The sequence below is a fragment of the Phallusia mammillata genome, chromosome 3 (genome assembly GCF_965637545.1).
Source record: "Phallusia mammillata chromosome 3, kaPhaMamm4.hap1.1, whole genome shotgun sequence".
Classification (NCBI taxonomy): domain Eukaryota; kingdom Metazoa; phylum Chordata; class Ascidiacea; order Phlebobranchia; family Ascidiidae; genus Phallusia; species Phallusia mammillata.
The window spans coordinates 9,032,344-9,046,333 of NC_137254.1; the positions used below are offsets into that span (position 1 = coordinate 9,032,344).

Sequence of the window (13,990 nt, forward strand, 5' to 3'; positions counted from 1 at the left end):
GACTAAGTTGTTTCTTTTTTATGCATATTAACTTAAAAGACAAATAAAACACCAACGTTTATTTTTGTTAAAACTTTTAAATTAGTTTATTTACAAGTTTGTTGCAATATTCTTAACAAATAGCATTTGAATAAGAGCTGAGGATGCCATTAAATCGGCGAAATCGATATTATTTACAATATATTGCAAATCGAAACAATAAAAAAATGATTTAGGTTTAATGTAAACTTGAAACGTTTGTATTGAGCGCACGTTCGTTCGTGACAATTTCTGTAAAAAAACAGTTTTATATTTTTATAAAATTCTTATAAACAAACGTTTTTACGCCATTGCAGCTTAAACCGTCAGTACTTGGGGTGGCTGTGGCAAGAAGTAGGATAATAATTAGAAGAAAAAAACTTTTTTATGTAGTGTCTATAGAGGCGACTTATACTTGCTTGAGACGAAACAGCAAAACAAATGAGACAGTCATGGACAGTTATATTTGGTTACAAGAGTTTATAAATAAGAATTTCAGTATATCAGGCCTGCCATACGTCAAATTTGTTCCATGTGAAAGTCTCTTATTTGAATGGAAAACAAAAGAATATGTAGCAGGTTCAGCGAAAACCACCATTCAAAATCCCTCTTACTGCAACAATCTTTTATATTGTGATATTGTTATTGATCCTTATTTTGGAGGATATTTGTATTATAGAGAAGAATCTCCAAATCAGAATATTTTCAATACAATCATACATCATTAGGTACAAGAATAGAACCATGGAAAAGTAAGAACAAAATTGGCATTTATGTTGCAAATACGCGGAAATCTTATTTGAAATCCAACCAAAGCAGTTGGTACAAAATCAAACAGAATACAAGAACACATAAAGCTTGCTTCGTCCAAGCAAACTGTGGAGGTCGCTCTCTTGCCACACTTGGTCTACTTTGCAATGGATAACGGATCCGATCCATTTGTGTCAAAATCATTTCTCGAGCTTTCGACCTTTTTCCAGGGCCTGACAGACGGTATTGGTATGGAGATGCTACTTCAAATAGAACCTAAAACAGCGGTGGTACTAAATACCGCATGTGGCCGCATGTGACCGCATGGTAGCCTATACCGCATGCTACCGCATGTGACCGCATGTTATCACACGGCAGGAATCTGTGAAGGACTTAAATATGCTTTTACCAAAAAATAATTTTGCGGACTTTTGAAAGCGCTGACGGTTAGAGCTATTAGGGTTGGGTGAAGGTTTGAAATTAAAATCAATCTAGAATCTGGTCTATTTTACCCCTAATGGGGCTGGAATTCTTACATTTCACATAACATGGTGTATTTTAAGAGGAATCACATGCGGTCACATGCGGTCACATGCGGTATTTAGTGCCACCCCTAAAACAGTATATGTACTCGTAGCGTTATAAGATCAAGGGTTGTTACTGAAACTAACATGGCGGGGCTATGGTGTACTGATTGACATGAATATATAGTAGGTGTTCATTCTAAATTATAAGTTGTGCACATGGTTGTATGCATTTCCGTTTTAACATGATTGTCTGTTTTTTTTTGTTTTTGATTTATTTACTGGTTGTATGTGTTTGCGTGTTGAGGATTAGCTTGTCGCTGTTTCCTTTTGTTACATGTGCCTTGTATCCTGTCGTATGACAAAAATGTTGAAATTTTAAAATAGACTTCAAAATCAACTCAAGTTCAAATTCTGTTTTCGTCACAAGTTTTAATTTTTTTTATAGCTTGGGGAAAATAGTACAAGACTATACAAGTTTAATGGCCACCAAACGTCAAAAACCGCGTAACCTCGGCTTTACCGCGTAACAATAGGTTGGACAACTTGTTCAATTTAGTCTTTGGGTTGCTATGCCGCTTAAGTTTCTTACTCAGGGAGACACAAGTGACCGAGATGGGATTAGAACCCAAAAATGTCCTTTGTCAAGACTCAGCCTCCTTATAACTGTCCACAACTTGCTGCATCACGTCAAAAGACTCCGAAAAAACTTCTTTGTTAGTTCCGTATCTCTCGTACCAGTGCAGGTAGGCTCCGCTTTTGAACATGATTTTTGATTTTTCCAGTACTTTACTGCAATATTGAGTGCCGCTAGAGGTCAGGTTTGAGCAATAGGTGAGAGATCTACATAAAGAACACAAGTTTTTATGTTGATTATGTTGAGCGTAACGTAAAAAGGCGTTAAACAAGTTGTTAAAATTGGGAAAATCTATGAACACCATACCTCACGGCAGACCACACATTTAGCTAATTTTCGATAGGTGGCGCAAAAAGCACAAACACCTCAAAACGGTTATACGGTTCAAAACGGTTATATCTGAAAATGCCAAAGGTTAGGGCTTTTTAGGTTCGGATAGGGTATTATCATCAAAACATTCAATACCACTAACTTTAAAACTTCGTTCCAAATGTAAAATGTTTATAAACTTACTTTCCAACACCACTTTCAAATTAATAATTCGGCTCTTTGAGCCACCTACCGAAATAAGACAAATGTGAAGCTGACGTAAAGTATGTTGTTAGTAGCTGTACCGTATAATTGGATAAAACATCGAATAAATGCGTTTACATTGATACTGTGACACCGGCCGACATCAATTTGGTTCCTAAGCACTTGCTTGGCCATTTTGAACCAGTTTCCTCTGTGGTTTATGTCTAGTTGTGGCATCGCACAGAATAGGTAATACATGGCTTTTCAGCCTGTTACTCCCAACAAACTGGAGTGCCGTTGAATGGCTACACTATAGCCAATACGGCCGATCTCTCGTCACCTGCTGCACTGATGAGACCCAATAGGTCCAAACAGTATGCACTGTCTGCAGTTTACTTTATATTTCAATAGATCTATATCAGTGGTTCCCAACCTTTTTGTAGTCACGGACCCCTTTTATAACTTTTATAGGTCCGCGGACCCCTAAAGTAATTTAGTTTTGTTATTCGTTTCCTGCGTTATACGTTATTATACTTTCGCTTTTTTCACACATGTGAAAGTTGATTAATATTCTGCCCCCAAAAGGACTGCAGTCCTTAAATCTCAATAACGTTTCGTACTGTACAAGTCAATGCCACTAAAAAATAAATTTTCTGGTGTACAACACTTGAAACAAAGCACTATAAGTTCTATTGTTTATGTGTGCTGTGATGTCACAATTGAGGAAACAATCACACAAAAAGCAAGTTCTCTTGATCCAAAGGTTTGATGAACAGTTTGCACTTGTACGCAGGATTGTAAAAACGATTTGAAAACTTAAAAAAATTGTACTGTTGGGTAATGGTACTAAAAATGTTTGCCACCACGGACCCCCAAAACACATCTCACGGACCCCTTGGGGGTCCGCGAACCTCAGGTTGGGAACCACTGATCTATATGATTAGTACCTAGGTTAAGCATTTACCGTTTTTTACTTTTGTTGTCTTCCCAAATGTCCACTGGAAACGGATTCCACGATACGAATTTGACTTGGCCCTAGAAACACAAGGACAAGTATTTTTCACCAAATAACACAAATATACTGAGTATGACCCTGAGGCGTTCATGCAGATCATCGATCACGACATACTTATTTCCAAATCATAGTACGACAGGTCTATTTTAAAAGAGTTATACCGAATTAGTCGGTCACCAAGCATTCATATATGGCAAGGTGTATAGGCTAGAGAAATCTACTCTGTGGTGGGAATCGAACCCACGTATCACGATAGGATCCTATCTATGTAGTTTGGATGAATGACTTGTTTTAATCGGACGCCTTAAATAGTCCTGGCGCATAACACTGAATATGCTCATGACACTACAGTGCTATCAAGGTTATACGCTTATAATAAGTTTCCCAGTAAGCTACGTCAACCACAACGTTTGTTATATACATGGCTTTGTAATTAGCTTATTGTTTGGAAAGGATTCCTGACGAGCTTCTTGCAATAACCATAACCATTGATACATACCCAGCTTTGCAAGCTTAAAACGGGTTTTTCAACAAGCTTTTTGCAGTCAACCGCAGGGCCTCTTTTATGAGCAAATACAACCCAAAAGTGGGTTGCCTAACGAGTTTCGTGTAGTCAACCATATAGCGCTTGTTACATGGCTAACGTATGCGCCCTAAGTGGGTTTCCTAAAAAAGCTTAGCGCTGGATAAACGAACGACATTGTACGCATAAAGCGGGTTTGTAAGTACCCAAGAAAAAGTGTGGACCTACACCAAGGCCAACCTGTTTTACACAAATTCTATTAAGGTAGAAAAACTATGAAACCTATGAAAGAAAATTAAAAAACGACCTTCAATTTTTGTTTCCAGTCCACAGACAGATAATCTTGTCCTCTGGCTACAATGAGAGATGAAATTGTTTTTCCGTTAATGGACGCTTGCTTTACTTGACCAACAAATGATCTTGTCATCTTTGTCCAGACATTGGCTTGTGAGGGTGGGGAGGGTTCGCTGACGTGTCTATGACGTAAGAGTCAGAAATTTAAGTGACCTTAAAATGACAAACGAAAAATCAGTTTAAATTATATTTTTGGTTGGGCAACAGTATACAGTAGACCATATTCATGATGTCTCACAAACATGACGTCATATATTCACGTCACAAAACAAAAAATAAAAACTTTAAGCTAAAAAAATGTAACATATTTAAAATATTGAAACAAAGTTTTTCTGATATTTTTTAAAATACGTTTTTGGTTGTAACTATGACGTCATTGATTGCTCCAGTGACGTAGGAACCGCGTCACTGTAATTTTCACCTGCTTTTAAGAAGTTTCAGAGATGGCATTGGCGCAACAGAACGGCATAACTCCCACGGTTCCATTCCTATGGAAACACCGCCGCTAGACGGTGTCAAAGAGTCGGTTGGTGCGAAAAGTCCCAACATGGCGTCGGCCATGTGGCTGTTAATGTCCTTCATAGATACTGAGCCGGATTGTTTTGCTGATAGCATCTCCAGAACTGCGTCGTTTTCGAGCAACATTATTCCGTCACTGTTCTGGTATAGTGACGTCATACTCAACAGTTGGTTGTAGTTTTGAGTGGGGGATTCCCCAACGCTGAACGGAGTCACTACGTTCCATAACCTAAAAAATCCAGAAAAAAATCCAAATTAATTCGAAACTTTCTTATTTTTGTTAGTCTTTGTATTTTAAATTAACCAAAATAGGCCAATGTAAAAGCACCATTTCATATAAATGATAAACTGCAGGCAGTGCATACTGTTTCCACCTATAATGTCTTATCAGTGAAGCTGGTGACAAGAGATCGGCCTTACCGGCTAATATAGCCAGCTAACGGCACTCCAGTTTGTTGAGCGTAACAAGCTAACAAGCAAGCTAACGAGCCCACATATTCTGTTGGATGCCACAATTAGGCAAAAACAAGAAACGTTATATTTTATGAGCAAATTTGTTTTGTCTAAACTTTTACTTCAATTAACTGGTTATATTCTCAAGAAGTGATGACGAAATTAGCAATTATAAATGTTCAAAATATTGTGTTCAAATACCTAAAACAACTCAACCCATCAAGGCGGTGTGGTTGTGCTTATGGGTTTTAAATCTAAACAAAAAATCACATTTAAACTGATTCAACACACATGCAACAGAAAAGGAGGCTTGACCGCGGACTCATTGTGAGCATAACGCATTTAAGCGTTGCCCGCCCACGTAGGATAAAAATAAATCAAACAGCCAACAAACCCAAACTTTCTCTTTTAAAAAGTTAGTAAATAAGGCAACAAAAACAGTCAACCTGTAAGCAGTTGGATAAATATCTCGAAGCTCTTCACATAATCTTGACCCAAATCCAGATCCGGTTCCGCCAGCTAAGCTTTGAAACCCAAGAAAGCCAGAAAAGGTTTCACTTTTTTCGATTTTCAATCGAATCGAATCCAAACAAGTTTGAAGCATCGTCGAATCAGGATCCAAATAAACTTGTCCAAATCCAGTTTTAAGGTTGGGTACGTCACCCATAATTTTGGCCCCAGGGAGTTTGTTGTGACCCAGGGCCCAGTTGGACCCACAGCCTGTTCGAGACTGGATGCTGTTTTCAAGGACATTAAATTTGATTGGGAGCTGAAAAATATAAAACAAATTGTACATTAAATTTACTTAGAATGGACAATATGTTCCAAGTAACAGAATCAGTCAATGAATATACACAGAATAAGTATATTTTTCGCCTAACTGACATCTTTCATTTCTAGAACACCAAAGGATAAAACATACTAAGATTAAACAAAAGTAATTAAAATAGAACAAAGTGAAGTTTATTAAACACTAAATTTCAGAGATGCATGATCAAATTTAAAAAAAGACAGCCACTATGCTTGTTCAAATTAGCTTAAAAACCACAACCGAAAAGAAAATGAAAACTAGTCTAATACACATTCCCAAAGTTGTTGTCATTTAACTGCATGCAAAGACGCATGCATATTGAAGTGCAATAAACATCAGACAAAACTGGCTTTGGATGCCAAAAAAGGGCAAACCACAATTCGACATTGGAAACCAGCCTGATTGGGCCGGGAAAACGCCATCACTGACACCACTAAATATTTTGATTTGTTACAATAAAGCTTTTTTTCTTAAGTCCCAGAATGCAATTACAACTTTAGCTCTTAAATAACAACAAAATTTTACACATTTTTTTAACTAACTGGACAATTTTAAGAACACAGAAAACTGAATTCAACCACCATTCAAATAATAGGACACTTAACTCGATAACCTATGGTTTTTTTGGTGCCCTTGCTGTTTACATAATCGATCAACAATGGAACTGTGATAGTGAAGTGAGTATGCAAATAAAAATTGGTGGGGGTATGGACTGAAATACAACAATTAATCAACAAACGAAACATCTAGTCTATGGTAAATGTAATATTGCTGAAATTCAGTCCATTTTAAAACAATAATGACTACAATTAATTATCCTTTCAAGTAATCTCAAAATCATTCTTACACAATTAATCTCTTTATTTTTCAGCATTTCATTTCAAATGCAAAGAAAAATGGATACATACACATAATAATAAGTAATAAACAGATGGAATTAAGTAGAAAATGGTAACATCTAAAAATTACTTATTCAAAAAAAAACCTTTTGAATAAATGCAAAAAATAACACTGACCTTAGAAGCTTTTATTCTCCTAGAAAAATGCCGAATAACCTTCTTTTCGGAGTCAATAAACAAAGCTCTTGGATTTCTGTCCATTTGTAGCAGAACATGGCCATTGTCATTGTCCACTTGATACCTTTTCAATGCCTTTAACCAGTAATCTTCACCTATTTGTAAACCACATTGCCCAATATGCAAATGCACAACAGACATCATAAATACCCTTAAAAGTAAAAAACAAAACAATCAAACAAATCAACAAATATTTACAAAGGGAATGTGAAATGATAAAGATTTACAATACAAAATGACATGGTAAATAAATGCTTTTAGGAGTAGTTTTTAACACAATGGGCGCTGTGTGTATAAAATTCACAATTTGAGCACATTTTACATGCTGCCCAACCACAATAAAATGAATTATTCTCTGTTGAAACATGACATAAAAATAATAAAAAACACATATAACCAACCAAATTATTATTTTTGAACTCACTATTATATACCACAGTATAGTATGCACAAAAACAATAGTGTTTGCTGTTTTAGCAATGACAATCTTAAAACAAAACACTTTCCTATATTTCTGCTGCCACAAATCAATCTAAAATTTCGAAGTCTTGTTTGCTGGTGTACTTAAAAGTATAGTATGCCAGGCAGCAAAAGCTTTAATGCTGAATCAAGGTGGCCCTGCAAGCATTTCCATGTGGCAAGGCAAAGGCCAAATTACATTTTTATGAGTGTTTGTTTGTGTATGTGGAATGTATTTGTTTCAGAGCTTTCTTCGGAGGTACAAGATTGTCCGAAACGCCATAGCGTTTTTTAGTTTTCAATTTTTGTGAAGTGTCATTGTCTTCAGGCGTTTCAACAGTTTGTGGCAGTTTCTTCTCTGAAAACAAGTAAAAATAACAAAATTTAGGTCTACCACTTGATAAGATTATGAGGCTAGGCAAAACACAAAAACTTTAGTAAAGTTGTGCAATAACACATTTAGAAAAAGAACAATAGATCAAATATTCGATTTCTTTTCCTGTCGAACCCCAACCTCTATCATTAACACAGGTGGTTAGTTTTTAAGGGCCTCTCGGTTAGCCAAACCCACATTTTTCCCCAGTGGTGTTTACCCACAATATGCCAACCTCGCTTTCACGTGAGCCCCAGTCAAATACCCCTTGCAATGACGGTGTAGCTGTAGCGCGTTTAGCCATCATCCACCAATTGTGCCCTCCACTGCTTTGCGTCCAAAAACATTATAATTTGGTGCAGATATTTTCGGTTTGATGATTGTTTTAGTGCAATTGTGTTGCTGTTTTTTTTCACCAAGCCAAATAAAATAAAATCACTAGAAGATGGTTTATCAATCTTAAGATCAGCACTCACTTATAGGCATATGGCAATACAGACCAATCTGTTTTATTGCATAACAAATTTACTAAGCTAAAGATGTACTATTAAAGAAATCATCCTGGTCCACCAATGCTCAAAAGACGATTCCAGTTACATATATTGATATTACTTAGCTGACAGTTTAGGCAAACTCAAATCAGTCTGTGCATGTCTTATTACAATTCAATTGTCAGCTAAAGTACATCAATCTATTAAACTTTTTTATGCACTTAACCAGATTAGCAATTATTTGCATGAACAATTTTCTCAACGTAAGGATTTACGATTGTTATGCAATTAAAAAACAGATTATTTAATGAAGGGGACCCATAATCATATTAAAATAGTAACCAAACATTATTTTTGTCAGTAATATCTTAAGGTTTTATTACTTACTTTCTGCTAGTTCTGATGAAAGTCTATCATGTCTATGTTTGCATTTGTCCCCAAACTTGCATCTTCCTTTCTTGAACATCCAACATATCTGCAAAGAAACAATAAAGACATTTTTTGCTAAACATGACATAACAAGTACAGTTGCTGGTTCTTACCAAGGGAGGCTAGTTCAAATTCAAACATTTCCACAAAAACAGTACATTTATTTCTAGTCTTCACTACTATGGAATAGTGATGGATGATACCAGGTTTTGAAGTGAGTATCAATACGAGTACCACATGTATATACCTTCGATACCAAGTACCGAGTACTACCGAGTACTTAAGTACAGTGTTGTACTTAGTTGTATATCACTGTCTAATCTATCTGCCATGGCCAGGGTACAGACACGCACACACACACATGCTGAAAAATGTAATCTCCACGCGATAGCGAAAAAGATATACATAAACTGGCAGAAATTTTGTCCAATTTTGTGCTGTCCAAAGCAAATATTGGCATAAAGTTGCCCATATTCTTATGGTGTAAAACGACCTTCGGTACTCACATGTTGGTATCGAAAACTGAGACAAAATATTTCGATACCAAGTACGAGTATCGATACCACTGAAATTGTTTGATACCGAGTACCGAGTACTCGTCCCATCACTACAATGTATCATTTTGTTCTACTAATCAAGATGATACTTGGCTCCGAGTAAAACACATCAGATGTTATTCAAGTAATTCCCACAAAAATAAAACTTGGACTGTGTGAGTAAGGTCCCTGCTTTGGCAAACCCCAGCTCACTAAAAACAAATGTTTTACCTTTTTTCCTTGATCCGACTGTTGTTGGGTTTCAACCATTTTTACATGTTGCTCAAGAATCAAATCTTCTTGCTTCTTTGATCTGCCAGTGAAAAAAATGATTTAAATATCATAGAATGTTGCAATACAGAACGCACTGGTCTGTAGCACAAAAAAATTAGCACATTAGACTTTTACTAAGACAGTGTTTTTCAACCATTTTTGAAACACTGAGCACTTCGTACAGAAAATAATCTTGTGGCACAACAAATGAAATTTCTTTAATGATGCAATAAAATAAACAAGCTCACAATCAACTACTGTGTTGCACTTAACAGGCCCATGTAATCACATTCTTATAATTGTACAACAATAAACAAAGCCAATCACATGGAACATTCAAACAGGTGATAGTGGATAATTACTTACATAAAAGAAAACCTATTTACAGCCATTGTGTTAAACCAGTGATTTTCCACCGGTGTTCAACAAAACCCTAATTAAACTAAAAAATTTCTTGTGGAACACCAGTTAAAAACCAGCACTGTAAGTAACTGGATTAAACAACTTTTTAAGCACATAACTGGTAATGTTTAAGGTAGGTTTCCAGTGTATTTGTTTTCTGTTTAAGAACCATCGGTTACAATAAATAACCAATTGTTTCATAAACCATGATGCTGTTATGAATAACTGTTAATCAAAAGCGGAAAATATTTTTTTACAATACCTTTCATATTGGGTTTCAAGTACTGAAGTTTGCTTGATTTTGTCTAGCACTTGGCTAGCTGATGGCAGAACCACTTTGGGCTTCACAACTATAAGTAATAGCAATGCAATTTGAGTGTTTGTAAGTCAAATAGTACAAGAAAATCAAAGGTTCGACTTTTCAATCAGAGTACGTCATTTAAACTAGTATTTTGCTGAAAATTGAATGCCATTTAGATACGATTCAGAAATTTTGCCTTCCACAGTTTTGCATTCTGTTTCAAGAGCGCACAGCTTTTTCTGGCTTGGTGATTGTTTTAGTGCAATCGTGTCGCTATGTCTTCTTTCACCAAATAAAATAAACTCAACAACAAGTACATACAAATTGTGCCAATTGCTAAATCCATTTGTTTTACAAAAGTCAATTAATCTGCACTAAAAAGCGTTATTTCATGCAAAAATTTTGCAAAAATTTACAAAAGCAAGTAGTAGAGGCCAAGGCAAGGCCATTAAATGCTTTTGGTGCAAAATTTTTGCGTGTAACCTAGAAAAATTGGCCTGGAAAGAATGTTTTAAAGCGCATATGCAGCTGCCATATTCTCTGTGTGATGTGCTAACACATTATTATGAGACAGCAAAATAAAAACAATGACATTTGCTGATATGTTACAGAAGTTTTACTAAGCTAAGCAAAAAACAAAGTAGTAAAAAATAGGCACAAATTATAAATACTTTGCACCTAGAAACAATGCATTTGCAAAATTTAGAGCATGTCCTGAGTTTTGTTAAAATAACTGTTGCAAACAATATACTACAAGGCGTGAAAGTTTTAAGAAAATAATACATACTTGGCTCTTGTTCTTCTTCTGAACTTGAACTGTAACCGGCCACTAAATTCATTACAAAATTAAAAAAAACTATTGTTCGATCATAGACAACTACTGGCTCAATTAAATCTTGTGCAACTGTTTGGGGGAATTTCCCCGTGAAAATAGCGGTACAGAAAAATTACTTTAAATGCAATTTATTTAACACGGTGTAAGAAATAGTTGCAACCTAAAACAGGTTTTTCTTAACTTTTCAAGTAGCATATTTTGTTAATTAACAAATACTGAAAAACAAAACAAATACATCTTTTGGATTAAAAAGTTTATACAGTAGTTTGTTCCTTTAGTGGTTACGTTTTTCTAAACTTATAATTAAAATAAGCCCAAAGAAATCTCTAACAACGTATAAACTCACACAAATTTGTTAAATAGCGATAGATTGCGGAAAGCATTTGCAAATATTTAAAAACAAAATTATGTGAAAATGCTGACGGTTAGTGCTATACGGGTTTGGGTGAGGTTTTATATTAATAATAACAATAAAACCTCATTCCAAACTTAGTTCCTAACGTTAAAGTTAGTGCCCAACCCTATGTCAATCTCACATTTAATTTAAATAACTATGCTCTTTAAGCTGCTCCAACGTACATCTGTGCCAAATTAAAGAAAGTAATTGGGCTCGGAATGTATTTTTATTTTATTTTGGTAATATTGTATACGCGTGGATGCTCTTTTGAACTAGGCCTACCATACGTCCTCTTTTTGGAGGACATGTCCTCCTTTTAGACAAAAAACAAGTTGTCCTCCGAGGACAAGAAAAAATCCCCAAATGTCCTTCTTTTTAAGGAATGTCTGATTTACCAAATACATATGTGACAATTATGCCTTTATATATATTTCTCTTATTTTTTAATGAATTCAGTTTTTACATTTTTTGAAAATACAAGCTTATTTTAGTGTTGTGGTATGATAAACGTTAAACTTTATCCAAACTATTGTATACCGTCTAATTTCTGAAGCCTTTAATTTTTGGTGATCGGGTTAGCGATGCGCGTTAACCCGCATAGAAATCTATCGCGGGTATTCCCCGTTCTAACCCGCTAAGCCCTTCGATTTACATGGCGCGTTTTCGCAACCCGCTTGTTTGGTACATGCTTCGTGTTTTTTTTATTTGTATATTGCAAACGTTTTTAAAACTTGGATGTTACAAAGCATTGTTTTGATGTACTGTGATGTTAAGATTGATGAATTTAGAGCTTTCAATTGATAAGAAATGGACACAACTAAGGCTCAATTTTACCTCTTGTGTTGCAAATATTGCTGCAAGTGTACGCAGTTTTTTCTTATTTTCAAAAACGTCAAAGGTCAAGAAGGGTTTTGTTTGCAGTTTTATCAAAAACAAAATCTAATCAGGCAGAGAAAAAGTTTAAAAGAATTTGGATGTTACCAAGGTACTATGCATTTCACTGCTGACTATTTCTGAGGTTATAGGTCTAAAATGTTTGTATTGCTTTAGATCACAAGATTTTTGGGAAAACATTGTCAGGAATTTTGATGATTCCCAGTGGATAAAACATTTTAGAATGCGCAAAGATGACTTTGAACGATTAGTTGGATTGGTCTGGAATGAAATGAAACCTGGTTAGTTGACAATTTTTTTTTTTCTGTACTGTTGTATTTTTCAGACGAATTTGCTGTTAGACAGCCAATTGATACAAAAAAGCGTGTTGCCATCGGATTATACAAGCTTGCATCCTCTGCTGAGTACAGAACCATATATAGGTGAACTGTTTGGAGTCACTACTGTTGTGCCTCAGCAGCCAGTCAGTCGTCCATGTGATGCTGCAGACCAAGATGGTATCCTATGCAGAAATGCTTTGCTGTCACATGTTGTAAAATCATTGCCGTTGCGTGAATCTAGCCGCTTCCTTTAAATGACCTGCTTTGTTATGTTAACAAAAGTGCTGTACACATACATTGTTTTGTGAATTTTATTCTTCAGTTATAGTTGAGTCACTGAGTACCTCAACAACCATAGAATTAGTAAGTTCAGCCACACCACTTGCGAAGTCAATTCTTATTTCGGTCATAATTTCTCTTTTTAGCTGGCGATCCTTTTCACAATTGTCATTGTAAACCTTTACAAATGTAGAGAAGGATACATCTTCAGATGATTCTGGAACACACACATACAAATACTGACATGGTGTAGGTTTTGCTAAACTAGTTAATAACAATGCACTCACGATTTGCACGGCGTTTTTTTCGTGGTGGATGTTTGGTTCTGCATCTAAAAGTTGAAACAATTAAAGGTAAAAGTTAATTTTTAAGAGTTAAGTTCATTTGCTACCTGCACTCTGTGAAGTCTGTGGTTCTGCAACAGGGTTATCATTACTTGCTGCAAAATAAACGTACCAAACATTTTAACAACTAAAAATCAAGATGTGCTGTTAAGCAATACCTTCAGGTTCAGGTGTGTCGATTCCTGTTTCATCTTCTACTGTATCATCTGCATTTATTAGGAAAGTATGAGACTAAACTGAGTTACCAAGTGTCCCAAACTCATGCAGTAGAATTTACATGTAATGTTTAGAAGGTAATATACATCAATAAATGTGTATCAGCTTGAAGTTTTACCATCTGCATCTTTTGCTTTACTTGGTCCGGCAAGTGAATCCACCCCACTGCTACACATTGCCTGAATAGTTAAAAAAACCTCTCTTATTTGGACTTGGCCTGCCTATACACGAGTATTACTCTAATAAAG

General features: G+C 35.6%; 2 protein-coding genes and 1 long non-coding RNA gene across 6 annotated transcripts; all 3 read right to left on the reverse strand.

Moving 5' to 3' along the window:
• Positions 1–329: 329 nt before the first annotated feature.
• On the reverse strand, positions 330–7,337 carry LOC145218785 (tubulin delta chain-like). Of its 4 annotated transcripts, none has more exons than XR_013857737.1 (7): positions 7,134–7,337; positions 5,753–6,075; positions 4,756–5,082; positions 4,288–4,456; positions 3,407–3,477; positions 1,885–2,135; positions 330–1,044 (listed from the first exon to the last, which is right to left on the reverse strand). XR_013857737.1 is itself a non-coding variant. In XM_080086187.1 (7 exons), the coding sequence occupies exons 1-7, from the start codon at positions 7,335–7,337 to the stop codon at positions 1,029–1,031; spliced, it is 1,215 nt and encodes a 404-aa protein (XP_079942313.1). In that variant the 3' UTR covers positions 330–1,028. The 4 variants fall into 4 exon arrangements, 3 of the variants coding, with proteins under 3 accessions (XP_079942313.1, XP_079942312.1, XP_079942314.1); XM_080086187.1 differs by having other exon boundaries at positions 2,031–2,135; XM_080086188.1 differs by lacking the exon at positions 330–1,044 and adding an exon at positions 2,443–2,487 and having other exon boundaries at positions 2,070–2,135.
• A 7-nt stretch (positions 7,338–7,344) lies between these two features.
• On the reverse strand, positions 7,345–11,371 carry LOC145218786 (uncharacterized). The gene is made up of 5 exons (XM_080086190.1): positions 11,245–11,371; positions 10,419–10,506; positions 9,713–9,794; positions 8,904–8,991; positions 7,345–8,010 (listed from the first exon to the last, which is right to left on the reverse strand). Exons 1-5 carry the CDS (start codon positions 11,294–11,296, stop codon positions 7,856–7,858), a joined length of 465 nt encoding a protein of 154 aa, XP_079942316.1. The 5' UTR covers positions 11,297–11,371; the 3' UTR covers positions 7,345–7,855.
• Positions 11,372–13,498: 2,127 nt separating this feature from the next.
• Positions 13,499–13,732, reverse strand: LOC145217716 (uncharacterized). The gene is made up of 3 exons (XR_013857461.1): positions 13,685–13,732; positions 13,574–13,621; positions 13,499–13,513 (listed from the first exon to the last, which is right to left on the reverse strand). It is a non-coding gene; the product is annotated as an uncharacterized LOC145217716 (long non-coding RNA).
• Positions 13,733–13,990: the final 258 nt, after the last annotated feature.

Excerpts from the sequence above, each read along its gene's own strand:
- LOC145218786 (XM_080086190.1), bottom strand. The coding sequence starts at position 11,296 with ATGAATTTAGTGGCCGGTTACAGTTCAAGTTCAGAAGAAGAACAAGAG. Across the intron at positions 10,507-11,244 it reads AGAAGAAGAACAAGAGCCAA|TTGTGAAGCCCAAAGTGGTT; the intron begins GTATGTATTATT and ends TATTACTTATAG. Across the intron at positions 9,795-10,418 it reads CTTGAAACCCAATATGAAAG|ATCAAAGAAGCAAGAAGATT; the intron begins GTATTGTAAAAA and ends TTTCACTGGCAG.
- LOC145218785 (XM_080086186.1), bottom strand. The coding sequence starts at position 7,337 with ATGATGTCTGTTGTGCATTTGCATATTGGGCAATGTGGTTTACAAATA. Across the intron at positions 5,083-5,752 it reads ATTTATCCAACTGCTTACAG|GTTATGGAACGTAGTGACTC; the intron begins GTTGACTGTTTT and ends TGGATTTTTTAG. Across the intron at positions 2,136-3,406 it reads GACAACAAAAGTAAAAAACG|ATCTCTCACCTATTGCTCAA; the intron begins GTAAATGCTTAA and ends TTCTTTATGTAG.